General features: G+C 48.7%; 1 protein-coding gene across 3 annotated transcripts in view; it reads left to right on the forward strand.

Annotated features, from left to right (window-relative positions):
* Nucleotides 1-1,055: 1,055 nt before the first annotated feature.
* Nucleotides 1,056-19,688, forward strand: part of CCDC169 (coiled-coil domain containing 169) — a 75,671-nt gene continuing 57,038 nt past the window's right edge. For 2 of the 3 annotated variants that reach the window (XM_058276951.2, XM_058276952.2), the window contains exons 1-4: nucleotides 1,069-1,152; nucleotides 1,982-2,061; nucleotides 15,585-15,695; nucleotides 15,776-15,816. In XM_058276951.2, coding sequence (XP_058132934.1) covers nucleotides 1,070-1,152; nucleotides 1,982-2,061; nucleotides 15,585-15,695; nucleotides 15,776-15,816 — 315 coding nt within the window. In that variant the 5' untranslated portion in view covers nucleotide 1,069. Of the gene's footprint in view, nucleotides 1,153-1,981; nucleotides 2,062-15,584; nucleotides 15,696-15,775; nucleotides 15,817-19,688 lie in introns of all 3 variants that reach the window. The other variant, XM_058276953.2, reaches the window with a different exon arrangement.

Here is a 19,688-nt window from a genome sequence, read left to right on the forward strand (position 1 = left end):
CCTCCAGCACAGCCGCCTGCAGCCCTGAGCCTCCCTGCCCCATCCTGGGCCCCAGCCCCCGCCCAAGGCCCAGCCCCCAGCCCGGCCTCAGTCCCCAGGTCCTGCCCCCACCTCACCCCACCCCCCACCCCAGGACCAGGCCCAGGCCCCAGGCCCAGACCCCAGCCCCCCAGGCCCAGGCCCCAACCCAGCCCCCAACCCAGCCCCCAGGCCCCAGCCCAGCCCCCAGGCCCCAGCTCAGCCCCCAGGCCCAGGCCCCAGCCCAACCTCCAGGCCCAGGCCCCAGCCCAGCCCCAGGCCCCAGCTCAGCCCCCAGGCTCAGGCCCCAGGCCCCGGCCCCAGCCCAGCCCCCAGGCCCCAGCTCAGACCCCAGGCCCAGGCCCCAGCCCCAGGCCCCAGCCCAGTCCCAGGCCCAGACCCCAGCCCCCAGGCCCCGGCCCCAGCCCAGCCCCCAGGCCCCAGCTCAGCCCCCAGGCTCAGGCCCCAGGCCCCGGCCCCAGCCCAGCCCCCAGGCCCCAGCTCAGACCCCAGGCCCAGGCCCCAGCCCCAGGCCCCAGCCCAGTCCCAGGCCCAGACCCCAGCCCCCAGGCCCCGGCCCCAGCCCAGCCCCCAGGCCCCAGCTCAGACCCCAGGCCCAGGCCCCAGGCCCAGGCCCCAGCCCCAGGCCCCAGCCCAGTCCCAGGCCCAGACCCCAAACCCCAGGCCCCGGCCCAGGCCCCAGGCCCAGACCCCAGCCCAGACCCCAGGCCCAGGCCCCAGCCCCAGGCCCCCGGCCCCCGGCCCCCGGCCCCCGCCCCAGCCCCAGGTCCAGGTCCCAGCCCGGGCAGGCCTCTCCCCGCGCCCGCCGCAGGCCCAGGAGCACGGCGCTCCCGCAGCGCCCCGCACCCCCGCGGCCCGCAGCCCGGCCGCCCGCCCTGCCCTGCGGGGGCTCGGCGCCTCGGCCCCCTCCGACGTCACCCCGCGGGCCAGGCCGACTGTGAGGCAGCGCGCCTGGCGACGGCGGGCGTCACCGTGGAGGCCGCCGCCCTCGGGAGCGCGGGAGCGGGCGCGGGCTCGCGGCGCCGGCGCGATGGGGGGCGACGGAGGCGACGGCTTCGAGGGCGTGAGCACCGAGCGCCTCCGGCTGGAGCTGCTGGAGGAGATCCACAGCAAGTGAGCCGCGCGCCGCGAGCGGGCCTGGCGCGGCCGCGGGGAGGCGCCGCCTGCGGGCCGGCACCGCAAACCGCGCGGCGCCACGTCGCCCGCCGCCGCCCGCAGGCCCCGCGGGAGGGCCGGGGTCCCTGCCTCCCCCCGGGGCCCCGCAGCCAGCCCCGGCTCGCCCGCCGGCCTCTGGGCCTCTGCTCAGCGAGCCCCCGCGGCCGGCGTGGTGTCCCCGGGGCGCAGGGGGCGCGGGGCAGTGGGTCCCAGCAAATCCACCACCTTGCCGCCCGGTCCCCGGGATCCCGGGCAGGGGAGCCTCCTGCGGCCCGTTTTCTCACCCCGAGACTGGTACAGGCATCACCCCGCCTGCCCTCCCCTCGCGGCGCTGGCCCTGCTCGCTGGCCCCAGGGGGCTGAGCCCACGGCCCGCGCGGTGGCCGCGGCCTTCCTCGCCCTCACCGCGTGGCCGAGCAGCCCGGCCGTGGACGCCGGTGCTTCCCCCGCTGTCTCACCTCTCCGTTGTCACCACCTGCCCCAGCCTTGCAGCTCCTACTTGGGTGAGGGGCTGAGAAACCAGATAACCAGCTTCTCTGGGATCATGTTTAAATGAAGAGGAAAGGGTTTCTGGTAGTTGCCAGGACACCGGACACTTTCCTGTGAGCTTTAGTGCTCATTGACTGCCCATATTTGCCGCTGGTACTGGCTAATCAGAAGTTTTCATTCGCCCGATTCCTGCTTCTTAATGGATGCTTCATAATAAATTGTTTCTGAAGTAGTGATGGGTATTATTCTTATGTTATTTTTAAATTAAATTATAATTGACAATTTTTTTTTAATCACAGGGATATAGTGCAACTCTCAATGCTTGAAATAAGGCACAAGATAACGGAACTGGAAGCCAAACTCAGTGCTGACAATGAAGGTATATGTGTCACTGTGTGCACAGGGGCAAACTTTAGTAAGATGCCGTAGTGTATTGAATCACATACATTGATTAGTAGTACCAAGATTTCAGTATTGCTCTTTCAGACATTAGTAATTTATTTTAGAGGCTTAAGTGATATTCCAGAATGTCAAACTTGTATATTATTCTTCTGCCTTACAAATTCAAAACTTTCATCCTTTAGCAAAATCTTTGTTATAAAACATCAATACATTATTTCCTCAATAAATGTAATAGATCGTTCAAGGTAGACACTTCAGGTCTTGACTTCTGGATTTGGAGCACAGCTGTAAAATCCTTACCGAGATTTTGCCTCTCAGATGGTGTTGGAAGATCACATGATCGGGGGATGATAATACATACCCACATCCCATGTGACCTCTAAAATTAATGCAATTAATTCCTTCCACAAAGATTGACTGGGAGCCTGCCGTATGAATATGGAGTAAATACTTTTTCTTCTCCGCTTTAAAGAGGTTCAGATTCAGAGACTACTGAAAGAATGTCAAGTAAAGTAAACTATGGGAAGCAGATTTGGCTCAACTGATAGAGCATCCGCCTACCATATGGGAGCTCCAGCGTTCAAACCCAGGGCCTTCTGGCCCATGTGGTGAGCTGGCCCACGTGCACTGCTGATGCGCGCAAGGAGTGCCGTGCCACGCAGGGGTGTCCCCTGCGTAGGAGAGCCTCATCCACAAGGAGTGCGCCTTGTAAGGAGAGCTGCCCCCGTGTGTGAAAAGCACAGCCTGCCCAGGAGTTGTGCTGCACACACACAGAGCTGACACAGCAAGATGATGCAACAAAAAGAGACACAGATTCCCAGTACTGCTGACAAGAACACAAGCGGACACAGAAGAACATTCAGCGAATGGACACAGAGCAGACCATGGGGGGTGGGGAGGAAGAAATAAATAAAAAATATATCTTAAAAATAAACAAAGTAAAATATGAGCATGAGAAGTGAAAGAAATGGGTTCTGCACAAGGTGAGTTGGAAACTCAAAGAAGGGGCACCTAACCCAAGCAGGGTGAGGGCGTGAAGACGTCCGTTCCAGGGGGCTTGCCCGGCCCGAGTGCTGAAGGACAGTCATTTACTAGGGATACGGAGGGGGGCTCAGTGCTTAAACTCATCGACACTTCTCTCTCCCTCTTTGGGGGAGCCATGAGCAAAAAGATGAGTGGCAATATGGGAAACCAAATGCCACTTTTCCTAAGTAGCCAATGCTCCCTTAGCGCTGCATGTTTGTGTCACGGCTGAGGGAGCAGCCTGTCCCTCCACGTGTGTGTGTCAGCTGCAGCTGGGTCTGGGGGCGGGGACTGGTCGCACTCAGCGAGCACTTGCGTTGGCAATGCCAGCTGCCCCGCCCAGAAGCCACGCTCACAGATCCACGTGTTCTTGCAATGCAGTAGCTATGCCTGCTGGTAAAACGTGGCCAGATAAAAAGTGCATGGACAACTGTCCCAGGGGGGATAAAGAGAAGAGGCAGAAGGGTAGGAGAGAAAGTTCTGTGCTGGGCTGGCCTAAGCGAACGCCTGGGGCAATGGCAGAAGCGCTTGCTCCTTCCTGGGCGGCACCGAGGCCGGGAGCTGTGTGGGCTGGGCCGGATGTCACCCCTTTCACGGAAACTCCGGGCGTAGGAAGTTAGGTGGCCCGCCAAGGCGCCCAGCCAGGGAGCGGCCGCGCCGGCCCGGCCCTGGCCTGCTGTGCTCCGCTTCCCCACCCGAGCCCTGCCCGCCCTGCCCGCCCCGCTCGCCCGCTGCCGCCGGGCAGGACCCCTGCGGCCTGGGGCCTGAGGCCGTCTCCGCTGGGGGGCTCCGGCCCGCAGCCTGGCGCTGCCCGTTATGAAGTCACCCGAAGGCGCGCCTGGCCGGGCCATTCCCACTGCGCGGCTCGCTCGGTGGCACCCGGTGCTGGCTGTCAGCCGGACGCCCAGCGGGGCCGCCCTTCTGGAAGGCCCGCACGAGGGTCCCGAGAGCAAGCACCGGGGGCGCGGGTGGAGCAGCGGCAGCCTCGCTGGAGCAGCAGCCTCTGCTCACGCAGGGAGGGGGCAGGGGCACAGCGCTGGGGAGATGCGGCCGCGGCCGTCTCTGGACCATACGGTCTTCCACCAAGGCCACTGGAGAGAAGGCTAAGCGGTGGACAGAGGCGGCGCAGCTGGGACGAGGTGACGGGAGAGGAGGGTGGGGTTTAGGAGGAGGGGATCGAGAAGGGCCTTCAGGGTGCTAATGAGCTTCGTCTGTCGGCTTTTAAAAATGTATTTATTAAAATACACGTCCAAGTGACAACTGTGTGTGCTCCCTGATAATTCATGCTTCCCAGCCTCTCCTTAATCCCCCAGTGCCTCTTCCGTGTTCACTTTCAGCTCCTGAGCTTTCCTTTCTCGCCATCAGAAGACACACGCTTGTGCCAGCCCAGCCCGCCGCATCTCCTGCTCCCCTTCCCTGCTGGGTGGGCCTTGCTCTTACCTGATGGCAGCCCCTCCACCTGTGCAGAAGAGAGCTCACCTGCACTCACCTGTGTGAGGTGTCACTGTGTTTTTCATCGACTCTTCCTGTTGATTCTTGTGTAATTTACTTGGACCTATAATTAGATTAGTTTTTAGGTGAAGCAGCAAACACAATCAGCTTCAAAGTGGTTCACATCCTCTTTGTGGCCTCTGAAAACCCTTTAGCATTCATCGAAAACTAGATGAAGGAAAAGAAATTTTGTGTTTTATTTTAAATCTGAATTTCACCTTAAAACTCAGAAACAAAGCAAAGAACAGGAAATGTGACACTCACAATTTTAGAAAAAGTGCGAAGAGCCAGGGTTTGTATAGGGCTTTAAATGTATTTTTAAAAATGTAAGACTCACCATTACCTTTTGAAAACAGTGGCATTACCCCACTGGAAAGATGAGAAGGGGGAGACACGGGGGTTCTAAGCAGCTTTCTGGAGGTCATGGCGGTGGAGAGCGACGGGGCTGGAGTCTGGATCCAGGCATTCTGGCATCAAGACCTGCACTCAGCCTCTGCTCTGCCTCTTGAGCTTAATTTCATTTTTTTAAAGATTTTTTAAAAATGTATTCCTCTCCCCTTCTGGCCTCCCCGCCCCCAGTTGTCTGCTCTCCGTGTCCATTTGCTGTGTGTTCTTCTGTGTCCACCTGTATTCTTGTCAGTGGCACCAGGAATCTGCGTCTCTTTTTGGTTGTGTCATCCTGCTGCGTCAGCCCTCCGTGTGTGCGGCGCCACTCCTGGGCAGGCTGCGTTTTTCTCGCATGGGTGGCGCTCCTTGCAGGGTGCACTCCTTGCGCGTGGGGCTCCCCTACGCGGGGGACACCCCTGCACAGCACAGCACTCCTTGCGCGCATCAGCACTGCGCATGGGCCAGCTCCACACGGGTCAAGGAGGCCCGGGGTTTGAACCTTGGACCTCCCAGGTGGTAGGCGGACATTCTATCTGTTGAGCCAAATCCGCTTCCCCTCTTAAGCTCAAGTTTGCTTCTCAATCTTGCCCTAGAGAAGCTTGAGCTCCTGAGGCTCTGGGTGTTTGTTCTGGGGCTGGAACTGAAGCACACGCACGATCGCCTCACGCGCTGTTGGACTCACTGCCGCCAGAACGTGTGCCCTGCTGCCCCGGGGACGCCCTCGCCAAGGCCTCGGTGGCTCCATCTCACTGCGTCACGGCAGCCCCCGTCCTCCGCCGCTGCCTCCCACCGCCTTGCCGGGAGCAGCCCGACTCACGGCTTCTCTACGCCACACTGGGCTTTCCTGCCGCCCCCAGGGCACACCTCGCTCCTCCTCGCTGCTTTCTCCTCCTGCTCCTGAAGTCTTGACTCTTGGGGGGGCCCCAGGCTTTTCTTCCACCCGAGCACCCACTCCTTAGGTGATCTACTCAGGCCACGTGGTGTGAAATAATGACCATGTGGGGACGGTTCACAAACGCACACCTCAGTGCTGCTCCTCTCCGCTCTCCAGTCTTCATTGCTGCTTTTATCCCCAGACCCATTTGGCTACTAAGTAATGTTCTAGTAGATCAAATATTTTTGAAAACTCATCTCAGTAAATGCTAAAAAGATTTTCAGTAAGATTTGTCTAATTTAAAACTAGGTAAAAGAATGCTTTCTATTTATCTCAAACTTGCATGATAATGATGAAACAGAGGCCATCCCTAGGAAAAAACAAATTTGCCCACTACCACCATTAAAATGTAATACTGTTTTGAAAGTTCCAGTCAAGCAATAAACTGTGAGACAGAAGAGTTGTGCCTATTAGTCAGGAAAATTTAACAGTATCCTAACTTGCACACTTTAATAATTGAATACCCAGTACTTTCTAGACGATCAGTTGAAATCCTAGTATATTAGTAAAGAATTAGAGAATGGTTGGATGTAGAAATGGAAGAGTTTATTTCAAAAAGAAATGCCAGCAATAATCAGTTAGAAAATAGGGTTTTTAGACCCCACCCACAATTCCAACCCAAACCGTTAAGTACTTGCTAATTACCTAGAGCTCCATGGAGAGCGAGCAGAAGACTGCTGCTAAGGGAGAGGCGCCGGTTCAGCCAGGGCTCCTTTCAAATTCAGCCCAAGAGATCTCAGGCCAGAGGAAACCTGGAATGAGATAAGTCTGCAGCCTTCGCTGAGCTGAGTCTTTGTGTGGGTGGCACATACATGCTGGGAACCTTCTTAGGACGTTTACGGCTTCACTTCACCAAATACCAGGAGGTTTGTGCTAGAGGGAAACGGTACAGATTAAAAACAAGTCTGCAAGCACTGGAGAACATACCAGAGGAAAAAAAGCTAGAAGCTCGCCCTGCAAATTACAGCGTCTCCCCAGTCAGGTGGCCCCAGGGCCTAAAATCACAGCTGTGGAGTTTACATGTGTAACTTTGTATAAGTACCTTTAAAGACCTCTTGGTCTCAGTTTCCCTCTCTGTAAATCAGTGAAAGCAATGCTGATGGATAGGGTTGTTGGAGGAGCAAACATGGTAGTACGTGAAGATTCTTACTGTCTTATTTAGATGTTAGTAAGCAGAGGGGCGTGTTCTTTTCCTCTATGGGAAGGCTGAATGTTATAAACATGTCCATCCTCATCAAACACGTTTAGTGACATCGTGCAATTCTTATTAAAAACATGTTTTAATTTGAATAATTTATTCTAAAATGAAGTGGGTGAATAAATAGGGATAATTGATAAGTCTTGGGGGAAATCCCTACAAAAAATAATAAAACTAATCCTTAAAACTGCACAAATCGATAGGACAGAATAGATAGCATAGAAACAGATTCCAGTTTATTAAGATCATGTTATAATTCTGTAGTGAGGTTAGCAAAAATCTAATCCTGTAAAATTCAGAGTGAGGTGGGTTATTGTTCGGTTGTTAATAATAATAATAGTAGTAATAAACAATCCTTCAGCTGATCTTTCATTTACTCGTGAGAAAAGAAGGGTAAATGAGACGTATAAGAAATAGATTATAACAAAACCTGCACCATCGCCTGAAATGAGGAAGCACCAAATGCCCATAAAGCAGTCATTTGGTAATTTAGTTTATGAGTAATAAAAGAAATCACTAAGGAAAATATGTTTGTTTGACCTCAGAAGAAAGAGCTGCTCTGATCAATTTTCTTTTTCTGTATCCACCAAGCAAAAGCTCCCTTTTCCACCCTGCTGCCATCCCCCAGCCCCCTGGTGACCTCTAATCTACTATCTCTGAGAATTTCCTATTTCTAGATGTTTCATGTAAGTGACGCCATGCAACATTTATCCTCATTTGCTTTGCCTGTTTCACTGAACATGCTTTCAAGGTGCATCCGTGTTGTTGCAGGTCTCAGAACTCTCTTCTTTCTTATGACTCAGTAACATTCCATTGCATGGAGAGACCACATTTTGTTTTTCCGTTCATCCCACATTTGGGTTCCCACCTTTTCTTTTAAAATTATTTTATAAGATTTGTTTTTATTTATTTCTCTCCCCTTCCCTCCACCCACCCCAGTTGTCTGTTCTCTGAGTCCATTAGCTGTGTGTTCTTTCTGTGTCCACTTCTATTCTGGTCAGCGGCACCGGGACTCTCTGTCTCTTTTGGTTGCATCATCTTGTTGTGTCAGCTCTCCATGTGTGTGTGGTGCCCCTCCTGGGCAGGCTGTGCTTTCTATCATGCTGGGCAACTCTCCTTATGGGGCGCACTCCCTGTGCGTGGGGCTCCCCCATGCGGGGGACACCCCTGTGTGGCACAGCACTCCTTGAGCGCATCAGCACTGCATGTGGGCCAGCTCCACATGGGTCAAGGAGGCCCGGGGTTTGAACTGTGGACCTCCCATGTGGTAGGCAGATGCTCTATCCATTGAGCCAAGTCCACGTCCTGAAGGTTCCCACTTTTTGACAACTGTGAATAATGCTGCCATGAACATTGGTTTACAAGCATCTGATTGAGTCCCTGCTTTCAGTCTTTTGTGGTATAAACCTAGTAGTAGAATTGCCCAGTCATATAGAAATTCCATATTTAATGTTTTCAAGAATTGCCTCACTGCTTTCCATGGTTGGCTGCAACATTTGGAATTTCTACCAACAATGCACTAGAGTTCCAAGCTCTATGCAGCCTCTCCAATACTTGTTATTTTCTGTTTCTAAATAATAACCATCTTTGTGGGTGTGAAGTGGTGTCTCATTGTGGGTTCAATTTGCATTTCGCTAGTGACTAATGATCTGGAGCATTTTTTCATATGCTTATTGGCTAGTTGTTTATTCTCTTTGGGAAAATGTCTGTTCAAGTTCCTTTGCCCATTGTTTAAATGTTGTCTTTTTGTTGTTGCATTATAAGCATTCTTTATATATTTTGGATATTAAGCCCTTACCAGATATATGGTTTGCAATTATTTTCTCCCATTCTCTGGGTTTTCTTTTGCACTTTGTTGATAATATCCTTTGACACATAAACATTTTTGTTTGATGAAGTTGAATTTATCTGTTGTATCTTTTGTTGCTCATGCTCTTGGTGTCTTATCTAAGAATACCTTGACACATCCCAGGTCATGAAGACGTGCCCCTATATTCTTAGAGTTTTATGGTTTTAGCTCTTAGGTCTTGATCCATTTTGAGTTAAATTTTGTATATGGTGCAAGGCAGGGATTCACGTTCATTCTTTTGCATATCAATATCCAGTTTTCCCAGCTCCACTTGTTGCAGAGACTAGTCCTTACCCCTTGCATGTCCTTAGCATTCTTGTTGAAATCAATTGGCAATTGAGTTGTGGGTTTTTTCCTGAACTTTTGATTCTATTGCATTAGTCAATATGTCCATCCTTGTGCCAGTACCACACTTTGATTAGTGTAGCTTTGCAGTAAGCTTTGGATTGCGGGAGCATGATCATTCCAACTTAATTCTTCTTTTTCAAAATTGTTTTGGCTATTCAGGACCCCTTGCAATTCCATTTGAATTTGAGGAATAGCATTTCTCTTTCTGAAAAAAGTGCTGGAAATTTGATAGGGGATTACATTGACTCTGTAGATTGCTTTGGGTAGTATTGGCACTGTAATAATATTAAGTCTTCCAATCCATTAACATAGGATGTCTTGCCATTTATTTAGGCCTCCTTTAAATTTTTTCAGCAGTGTTTTGTTGTTTTCCATGTGTCTTTCACCTTCTTGGTTAAATTCATTGCTAGATATTTTATTCTTTTAGATGCTATTGTAGATGGATTTATTAATTTCCATTTTGGATTGTTAATTGCATAGAAATTTTATGGAAACTCATTCATGTTTTGTGTTGATCTTGTACCCCACCACTTTGTTGAATTCATTTATTAACTACAGTAGTTTTCTTGTGGGGTCCTTTTAACTTTGTATACATAAGATCATGTCATCTGCAAATATAGTTTTACTTCCTCCTTTCCTATTCGGATTCCTTTTATTTCTTTTTCTTGTCTAATTGCTTTGGCTAGAACATCTAGTATGACATTGAGTAGCAGTGGTGAGAATGGGCATCTTTGTCTTGATTCTGATCTTAGGGGGAAAATTTTCAGTCTTTCTCATCAAGTATGATGTTGGTGTGGGTTTTTCATAAATATCCTTTATATCATGTTGAGGAAGTTCCCTTTTACTCCTAATTTCTGAGTAATTTAATTATGAAAGAGTATTTTAATTATGACTTATGAAGGTGTTTGTCAAATGCCTTTCCTGTGTTGCGATAATCATGTGTTTTCTTTCTCTATTCTGTTTATATAGTGTATGACATTGACTGATTTTCCTATTTTGAACAACCCTTGCATTCTTTGAATAAAGCTCACTTGGTGTATAATCTTTTAAATTTGATGTTGAATTCTGTTGTATAATATTTAGTAAAAGATTTTTACATGTGTATTCATAAGGAAGTCAGTCTGTAATTTTTTGTGTGATATCAGGATTTTATATCAGGCTTTTGTATAATTTATTCTGGCCTTGAAGAATTAATTAGAAAGTGTTACCTCCTCTTGACTTCTTTGAAATAGTTTGAAAGGCTTGATGTTAATTCTTCCTTAAACTTTTGGTAGAATTCACCAGAGATGGCATCCGGTCCTGGATATTTCTTTGTTTGGAGGTGTTAGACAGTTGATTCAATTTCTATATTTTTTACAGGTCTTTTGAGGTCTTCTATTTCCTCTTGAGTCAGTTTGGGTAGTTTGTGTGTTTCTAGGAATCTTTATACTTGATTCAGATTAATTTGTTGGTGTACAATTGCTCATAGTATTCTCTTATATTTTCATCTTTTTATTTCCTTAAAGTCAGTAGTGATGGCACCATTTTATATCTGATTTTAGTTATTTGTCTTTACTCTTTTTTTTTTTTGTCATTCTAGCTAAAGGCTTGTTATTGACCTTGTCAAAGAACTAAGTTCTAGTTTTGTTGATTCCGTTTTTTTCCTATTCTCCATTTATCACAGCTATAATGTTATTTTGTTCCTTCTGCTAGTATTGGGTTTACTTTTCTCTTGTTTTTAGTTTCTCAAGGTGTGAAATTATGTTATTGATTTGAGATCCTTTTTCTTTTTAAATATAGGCGTCTATAGCTATGAATTTCCCTCTGAGCACTGCCTTTATTTTTCCTATAAGTTTTGGATATTGTGTTTTCATTTTCATTCATCTCTAAGTATTTTCTAATTTCCCTTCTTTAGCCCAGTTATTGAAACCATTTTTTAAATGAGCAGTATGAAAAGTCAAACAGCAATCTGGGAAAAATATCAATGATAAAGATGACAAATGGCCTATATGTTCATTACATTTATTCCCTGAAATTAAAATAGAAACCTCTAAGTTCCCAATAGATAAATATGAGTAGTACATAAAGAAACAATTAATAAATATGAAATATAGTCAACTTCTTTTTGGTCAAAGAAATGTGAATTGAAATAGATGTACTTTGCTAAGGAAGCAGAGATTTTTTAAAAATAGTGAAACAGGCACTGTATTAGTCAGCCAAAGGGTTTCTGATGCAAAATACCAGAAATTGGTTGGTTTTTATAAAGGGTATTTATTTGGGGTAGGAGCTTACAGATAACAGACCATAAAGCATAAGTTACTTCCCTCACCAAGGTCTATTTTTGGAGCCAGATGGCTGCCGACATCTGCTAGGGTTCAGGCTTCCTGGGTTCCTGGGGCTTGCTTTACTCTGGGTTCAAGGGTCCTTGCTTCCTGGGCTGGCTTCTCTTTCTTCTATGAGCTGACTTTCCTCTATGAGTTTAAGTCTTCAGCGTCAAACTCCAACATCAGAAAACCCTCATCTCTGTTCTCTGCCATGCCTTTTATCTGTGGGTGCCCACCCACAAAGGGGTAGGAACTCAACACCCTAATCATAACTCAGTCATGCCCAGGTACAGATCAGATTACAAGCATAATCCAATATTTCTTTTTGGAATTCATCAATAATATTAAACTGCTACAGGCACTGTACAAACTGGTAGCAGTTTAGTGCTGCCCTTTTAGAAAGTAATTTTAGTGTAAAATTCTCATGGTGATGATGATGATAAAGGAGAAAATAATAATGACAGCAACAACTAAGACTCTCATATAACACTTTGTTTGCCCTGCACTGTTCTAATCATTTTACAGCTTTAATTAATCTAATCCTCACAATATCCTTATAAGGTAGGATCTTTAATTATCCTTATTTTACAGATGAGAAATTGAGGTACAGAAAAGGTAAGAACTTGTTTAAGATGATATAGCTAAACTAGTAATTAGAGGATACGATTCAGATGCCACTGATCTTTCTTTGGGGGATTTTCTTAATGAAATCACGTGGAAATTGGAGGGAAATCCTTTACCCACAAGAGATACTCTTTGCACTCATGCCCCTTCCTTTTCCGACACCGTGGTGGTGGTGTCCCTGCTGTTTTTGCGGCTTGAATTTTATCTTTCCACCGTCTCTGGCTTGGGTAGGTGCAGTGCTCCCAGGAAGCATTCCTGACCTCTGGGGTCTTGACAGCCCTTCCGGCCAGCACCACCGTCTGGACAGGATGCCTTGTGTGCGCTCTGCAGTGCCCTCTGCACGGGACCTTGGAACTGTTTTGCTCTGTGTCTGTCCCTCCGCTGGTGCCACTGCTGAGCCACAGGAGGGGCTGAGCATTTTACACGTAATCGACTTCTTTCTTTTCTTATTAAAACCATTTTCTTAATCTAGAAAGACTTTTCAACTTAGCATAACTTCATCACTCTAACCACTATAAATATAGCTACACAATAAACATGGCTAAACCACTGAAGTCCAGGTAGGGCCGTGGGCCAACCAATTTAACTGGACTTTCTTCCAACGCTTTAAAATATATTATTTGGCAATTTTATCACACTTGTTTCCCTTTAGCGTTGTTGTCTTTCTGACAGGTTTTTTTCCCCCTGTCTAAAATATAGGACTTCACAAAATTTTTTCCTATTTTATGAACATTCCCATCCAAAGATAATTCATGAACTTGCAGATGAATCAAACTTCAAATATTTTTCGATTTTTGTTTGATTTTGCTTTTCATAGTATTGATCCAAGCCAAGATATCTCTTTGGGACTGCAAAGCAGTCTATTCATGTTTCCTTTAAAATGTACATTCCTGTATTGTTTTTTAGGGTTGCTGTAGGAGCAGTGATTATGTGGAGTTATTGCTCAGGACATTTTGGTGGTTTTTTTTTTCTTTTTTACCCAAGACACTAGAGTGTTTATGCTAAATATTTATAGTCATAACCTGTATTTTAGGTGAGAGAATACCTGTAGCAGAAGCTTCTTCGTTGACTGTGCTGCTGTGCTCAGAGAAGTATTTTTCTCTTAGGTGTTGAGTTTATGGTGGGGCTTTTAGAGACGAGACCACCTCTCTACCTGGGCAGGTGCCAGATGGCTCTGACCTGCCCTTGGCATCCAGACTTCTTCCTCAAACTTCCAATTTTTAACTGCAAAAACATAACTCAGACATCAGTGCATGGTAAGGACATGGCGAATGATGCAAAAATGACAAACTCCAGGGTTTTCACTATTTTTGGTTATTTTAGAACAAAGAGTGATGGGGAAAGTAAAGTGCAGGTGGTCCTTTTTTAGAAGAAGAAAACAGTTGCTAATTAGGAAGTTGATCTGCTCTGTGAGAGCCAGTAATGTTTTATGCAAAGAGAACAAAAACTTTATGAAACCCCAGTTTCGTGGACCTCTTCCACTTGCTAAGAAAGTCCATCACATTTACTTTTCAGTAGCTGTATGAGTCAGTAATGGCAGCAGGTTTGGGTAAGTTAAATACTTTTAATTTTTATGCAATTGCACACAAGTAAGTGTCTTTTAATTAGTGAATTGCTAAAAATGGAGTCAGGGACTTAACTGACCTGGAACAAATCAGTGTTATTAATTTAACTATTTGATAGCCCTATCTTGCCTTTTTCCAGTCATAATCTCTGGGCTTAGTAACTTAATGCCTCTTACGATTTCTCTAAATAGATCCCCTGTCTTTTCTGTGGCCCTCTTCATAGGAAGTTATCAAGGCATCATTGCATTCTCAGGTCAACTTGGGCGATACGGCAGTAACTAGGATAGGTAGTAAAATGGGCTGCATGAACTATTTGCAAGTGGTGTTGCAACTATTGGCAAAAATGCCAAAGATAGGCCAAATTAACCCTGGAACTAGTCTGCATGGTTGCCTGTGGTCTCGGTAGCTTAAGGGTCTAATAGCGCTGCTCTGAGCTCCGACTGGTTTGTATTCCTTCCTGGGAGTTGACCTGGAAGCAGTTCACCTTTCGCAGCCCCCATGGCCGGCTCATCCTCTAGGAACAGGAGGCCCAACGGACATAGTGCTGGGGCCCCTGAATGCTTTAATTTCTTTAAAAATCAGAAGGAAAAAGGGGTTGTGATCAATCTAGGTTATGTTCATCTTTATTCCCACATAGTTACAAAATACAGTAATATTTTTGGGGGAAAAGGGCCTATGAAGGCAAAAAATGCCTAATCCCATGAAAGCCATAAGCAGCCCTCCTCCTATGTACGAGGACATTGCGTACGGTTTACATTTTCTCCTGTAATTCAGCAGTCCACACGCCTCTCAGCTGGTCCCTAGCACCACCGGAGACCCCTGGCGGAGCTGCCCTGGAGGGCGTTGCTTGGAGGCCAGCTTCCCACTTTGGACCTCGAGAACTGGTGACGCTCCCGCTCGTCACAGCGTTTGATGGTCTTTACATCTACAACATGTTAAAGTAAAGTGGGGTCAGACAGACCAAAAAGGAATAGCGCTCTTAATTTTCTGGCGGCCGTTGTCATCTTGCCCTGACGCCCACATTCCCACGATGTGGATGAGGATGCGATTATAGGGGGGCCAGTTGTAAAGATTACCGCCCTCCCTTGGGCCCAACACTACCCTTTGGGTAAACGTTCAGGCTTCCAGGCTTCTCTCTTCTCAGTCCCTGAAACGTGTGGATTGATGACTTTCTCACTCGGGCTGGTCTCGTGGGCTCGGGGAGCTGGCGGTGCTGTGTGCGCCTCTGCTAGGTCCTCCACCGACCACGTCAGGGCAAGAGTGACCTCACGTATGCCAAGAGCATGTGAAGTTAGCTTTGGGCCGTGAAGCTGACCAAGACCTTTTAATTCAAGGCTTTCCTCGAGCTCTAGGATGAGCGCTTTGACCTTAATAGCCAAGAGTGGAGTGAAAGAAACTTGCTTACGGATGAGAGAAAATGCCCAAACAGGGAGCTGAGACTAAACAGCATTCCCCTAAGGCCAGGCCAAGAGCACAGGCTTTCTGGCTCCCCCCGTTCTCCCGTCCACCAGTGCTGCCAAGTTAAGAAGGTTATGCAGCATCTCTGAGCATCGAGCTCTTCGTCTGTAAAGCCGGTAACTACTTATTTTAAACTGAAGCTTAAATTAGTCAATATGTGGAAAGCACTGTGTGCTTTACGCACAGTGAGCGTGTAATAAAAGGTAGCTATTTAGGCAGCCTTCGCGCACAGGAGCAGAGCACGCGGAGCTGACGGATGTTGGTTTAACGAGGGCTGATGGGTGTTCTTGATTTCTGGATTTCTTCCCTTCTCAATTCAGGCGGGGAATGGAAAACCCGTTACGAGACGCAGCTTGAACTGAACAATCAGCTAGAAAAGCAAATTGTTTATCTTGAAGAGAAAATGGAAAAAATTCGTGGAAATCCTTCAGGTATGGAAGCAATCACGCGTGTTGTATAAATTGAGTTAAAACCGACAAGCGACCAACTGCTCGTGTTTGCTTTCTTGCAGATAGACTGTCCTCTATCCGTGTCTATGAACGAATGCCAGTGGTGAGTAGAAGCTGCTCAAACAGGAGGAGTAACTGGAGGCGATCTGTCCATTGCTTCCCAGACTCCAAACGGAAGCCCAAGGCGGCGGCCAGGTCCTCGTTCACGCAGCTGCTCTGGGGTGTGGGGACCCCAGCGAGCCTGGGCAGGGACCAGCAAGCGAGGCAGGGCCAGGCCCCTGGGTGGTCAGGCTGGGCGGACAGCTGCGAGCCTGTCCTGGGGTGACACAGAGCTAGGCTACCCATACCTAAACCCATGCCCGCCTCCTCTGGGACACACACGCACATACGTCCACACACAGACACACGCATCCACATAGTTAAGACATGTAACAACAGAGAACCCGTCAAACTACCCTACACGTGACACCTGATCCAAGAATAAGATCCCTAGAGGGACCTTTTCCCGTGGAGTCATGCCCCATCTTGTGGCATCCGGAAATTACTGTTAGGGCTACTTCAAGTTTAACACCTTTCCTTAACTGTAGGAAGAATTTGAATGTAGAATACAACATTCTACCTGCAGAATATAAAATTTTCTGGCTGCCTGATTCTTGGCAAGCCAGCGCTAGTCCTAGCTCACGAAACTGGGTGTCACGAGCTTCACAGAGGAGAGCCACAAGCACTGGTGTGACATGGTAAATGCTTACAGTCTATTTCAGGAGGATTTAATTAATTTTCTTTTTTAAATTTTTTAAAATTATTATTATTATTGTTTATTTATTTCTCTCCCCCCACCCCCCAGTTGTCTGCTCTCTGTGTCCATTTGCTGTGTGTTCTTCTGTGTCTGCTTGCATTCTTGTCAGCAGCACCGGGAATCTATGTCTCCTTTTTTTGTTGTTGTGTCATCTTGGGGCATCAGCTCTCTGTGTGTGCAGTTCCACACCTGGGCAGGCTGCACTTTTTTTTTTCTCACATGGGTGCACTGCTTGCGCGTGGGGCTCCCCTACGTGGGGGACACCCCTGCGTGGCACAGCACTTCTTGTGCGCATCAACACTGCGTGTGGGCTAGCTCACCACATGGGTCAGGAGGCCCTGGGTTTGAACCCCGGACCTCCCGTGTGGTAGGCGGACACTCTATCAGCTGAGCCAAATTCACTTCCCTTAATTAATTTTCTACCTACAGCATCATACCCTGTGATTTACTCATGTTGACAAAAAATACATACACTTCCCTTGATGGATTTTATTATTCTTGAAGAAAATGTGGTTCTCTGAAAGATTTAGCTCTGGAGGCAGAGAATTTTCTTTCTCTTCAGTAAAGTTCTAAAGAAATATTAGAAGAACCACAAGAGGGCCACAGACCAAGTGGAAAGGAACGATTAAAAATCAGGTTATCGGTTTCTGCTCCGCTGCCTTCTGTGAGCAGATGCCCTGGGCGAGGACTGGGTGTCCACGCAGTGCAGGGCAGGAGGGGGCTGAGCACAGGCCTGGAGCGCGTCAGCAGGTGGTGGTGGAAGCACCCCACATCCCCAGTCCACAGTGAAGCGCCCTGGGACCCGAGAACCCCCTGTCCAGCCAAGCGATTCCTTGTATCTAAGGACAAAAGATATCGTGTCTTGTTCTTTGATATGAAATCATTGTGAAATTCAAACATATGTTATTTGTGTAATGCCAGCATATTTTTAGTTTTCTATTAAGTTGGTAGAGAAAAGGACTTAAATTAGTTGTTTGTGGGATAGAATATGAATTAAAACACTATTTGTAAATTTGCTGCTTCTTTCTCCATGTTGTGCTTTGCCCAGTCTTTCTGCTATACCTGCATACTAATCAACTAATGACAGTTAGTTTGAATACTAATTTGAGTTCCTTCAAATTGCAGGCTTGTTTATAGGCAAGAAAATGGATGGAAACTTGTTTTTGGCCAGTATATGTGTAATTTTAAGAGACTTTACCATTTGAAAAATATGAAATGTTATTTTCAAACTGGATTATTAAAGTAGACTTGATTTCAGTATTTGGGAAGAGTATCCCCTTAAGTGAAGTCCTCTCCTTGTTCTGATACATACTAGCTTAGCGCTCTTAACCTTTTTGAGGTTTACTTTTCTCACCTGAATGTCGAAGGATTAGATTAGATAATTGTTAATCCTTGCTAAAATTAAATTTTAGCAAGATATGTCACTTAGGGATTACACGTGCTGCATGTAAAGAGAACAACTTTAAAAAGTAAGGTGTGTTTTCCCCTCGTGCAATGGGAAACGTTAGATGTGCACAGCCCAAACATGACGCGTGGCTGCGTAGAGCAGCCAGGAATCCGGCTTCCCCTGCCCTCCCTTGACCTCTGCTAGCCGTCCCTTAGCTCACACCGCGCTGCTTCGTGCCGCGCCTCACCGTCCCGTTCGTAGAAAGAAGTGGGTGATAGAAAAGTACAAACGTGGAGTCCACTCAAGCCTGCGCCCCAGAGAGCTTTCCGGAACGCCACATGCAGCAGCTTCCCTTTACACGTCGTTACAGGAGAGGCTGGGAGCATGGGCGTTACTGTGCATGAGTCAGGAAGAAGGAAGAACAGGTCCCGGGGTGGCCAGGCAGGGGGGTCAACAGTGACGCGGCTCAGCGACGGCCAGGCGGACGGGAGGTCCTGGGGAGAAGCACCGCGAGGCCCGAGCGCGGGGCGAGGGAGAGAGCGGCGGAGCCGACTCAGCCAGGGGCGCCCGCCCGCGGAATCGAGGAATCGGAGGCCCTGGCCCAGCTCCAGGCGAGGGCCCAGGGCCGCCACTCGTTTATTGTTAATCACGCTCGTGTGAGGCTGTTGACACCACTAGTGACGCAGAAGGCGGCCAGTAGCACGGCTTCCTCGGCCTTGAAAGAGTCAACTTGCACTGACACTAACCCCTCCTGAAATTACCCTCAATCTAGCTGGAAGGACTAAGGACGCGGGAGGTCCCAAGGACGTGCAGCTGGCTTTCACTTACTGAGCTGTGTTGTCGTAAAAGTCGTGGGTCTTCTGGTGCTGTCTCAAAATGAGAGGTGGAATTTGGGGTCCCGGGGGTCGAACCCGAGACCCCATACGTGGGAAGCAGGCGCTCAACCACTGCGGTGCACCCGCTCCCCGAGCAGCGGGGTTCTGTGGTCCCTAGGACCTGTTGAGAAGGCAGCCCTCCAGCAGAGATGCAGCGCGGTTCACGAAGGGCACCGAGCCCCCTCCTCCCTCGGGCCGCGTCCCCGGCAGCCTCCCGGGGGCCGCTTGGCCCGGGACCCCTCCTTCCCGCCCCCGGCAGCTCCGCCGTGTCCTCAGCTGCCGTCTGCAAGCAGGGCTGTGGTTCTTTAACTTTCAAACCACAAGAGGCACCTGGAGCATTTGTCACAACGTACGCCTGCTGACGCCCACCCCAGAGGTCCTCAGGCGGCAGCTCCGGGGTCCGCGCTGGGCGCCACACCTTTTGGCAGGCCTGCCCATAGACCGCGGAGCACAAGTGGAGGAAAACATGCAGGGGTCTAAACCCGCCGGAGAAAAACGGGCTGGAGTCCCCTCTTTTTCCTAGAGCCTCGACCCACAAGCCTCCCCGCAGCTCAGCGGCCAGTTTGCCTGCAAAAGGGGAGTCCTGTTCCTTGCTCACGGCGCAGGGCACGCTGGCCCGTTTCTCCTTCGCGTGCCCCTTTCCCCGCGGTGTGCACACAGCTTGGGTCCTTCGGGGACCCTCTGCTCGCCGCGCTCGGCGCTCTGTCCCTCGCTGACTTAGCACAGAAGGTCCTGCTTCTAACAGCGGCGAGAAGCGCGGCAGGGGCCGCAGGGAAGGTAGAGACAAAACGTGCCCTCACACGTCCCAGTGGGCTCTGGTCAGCTTGTCGAAAACCAGACTAGAGGAGGCCAGTTGACTGAAGTTCAATTTTGTGGATATGTTCTTAAAAATATCATCTTATTTAGTACCTTTTAAG

Source organism: Dasypus novemcinctus, chromosome 15 (genome assembly GCF_030445035.2).
Source record: "Dasypus novemcinctus isolate mDasNov1 chromosome 15, mDasNov1.1.hap2, whole genome shotgun sequence".
In the NCBI taxonomy this organism is placed as follows: Eukaryota; Metazoa; Chordata; class Mammalia; order Cingulata; family Dasypodidae; genus Dasypus; species Dasypus novemcinctus.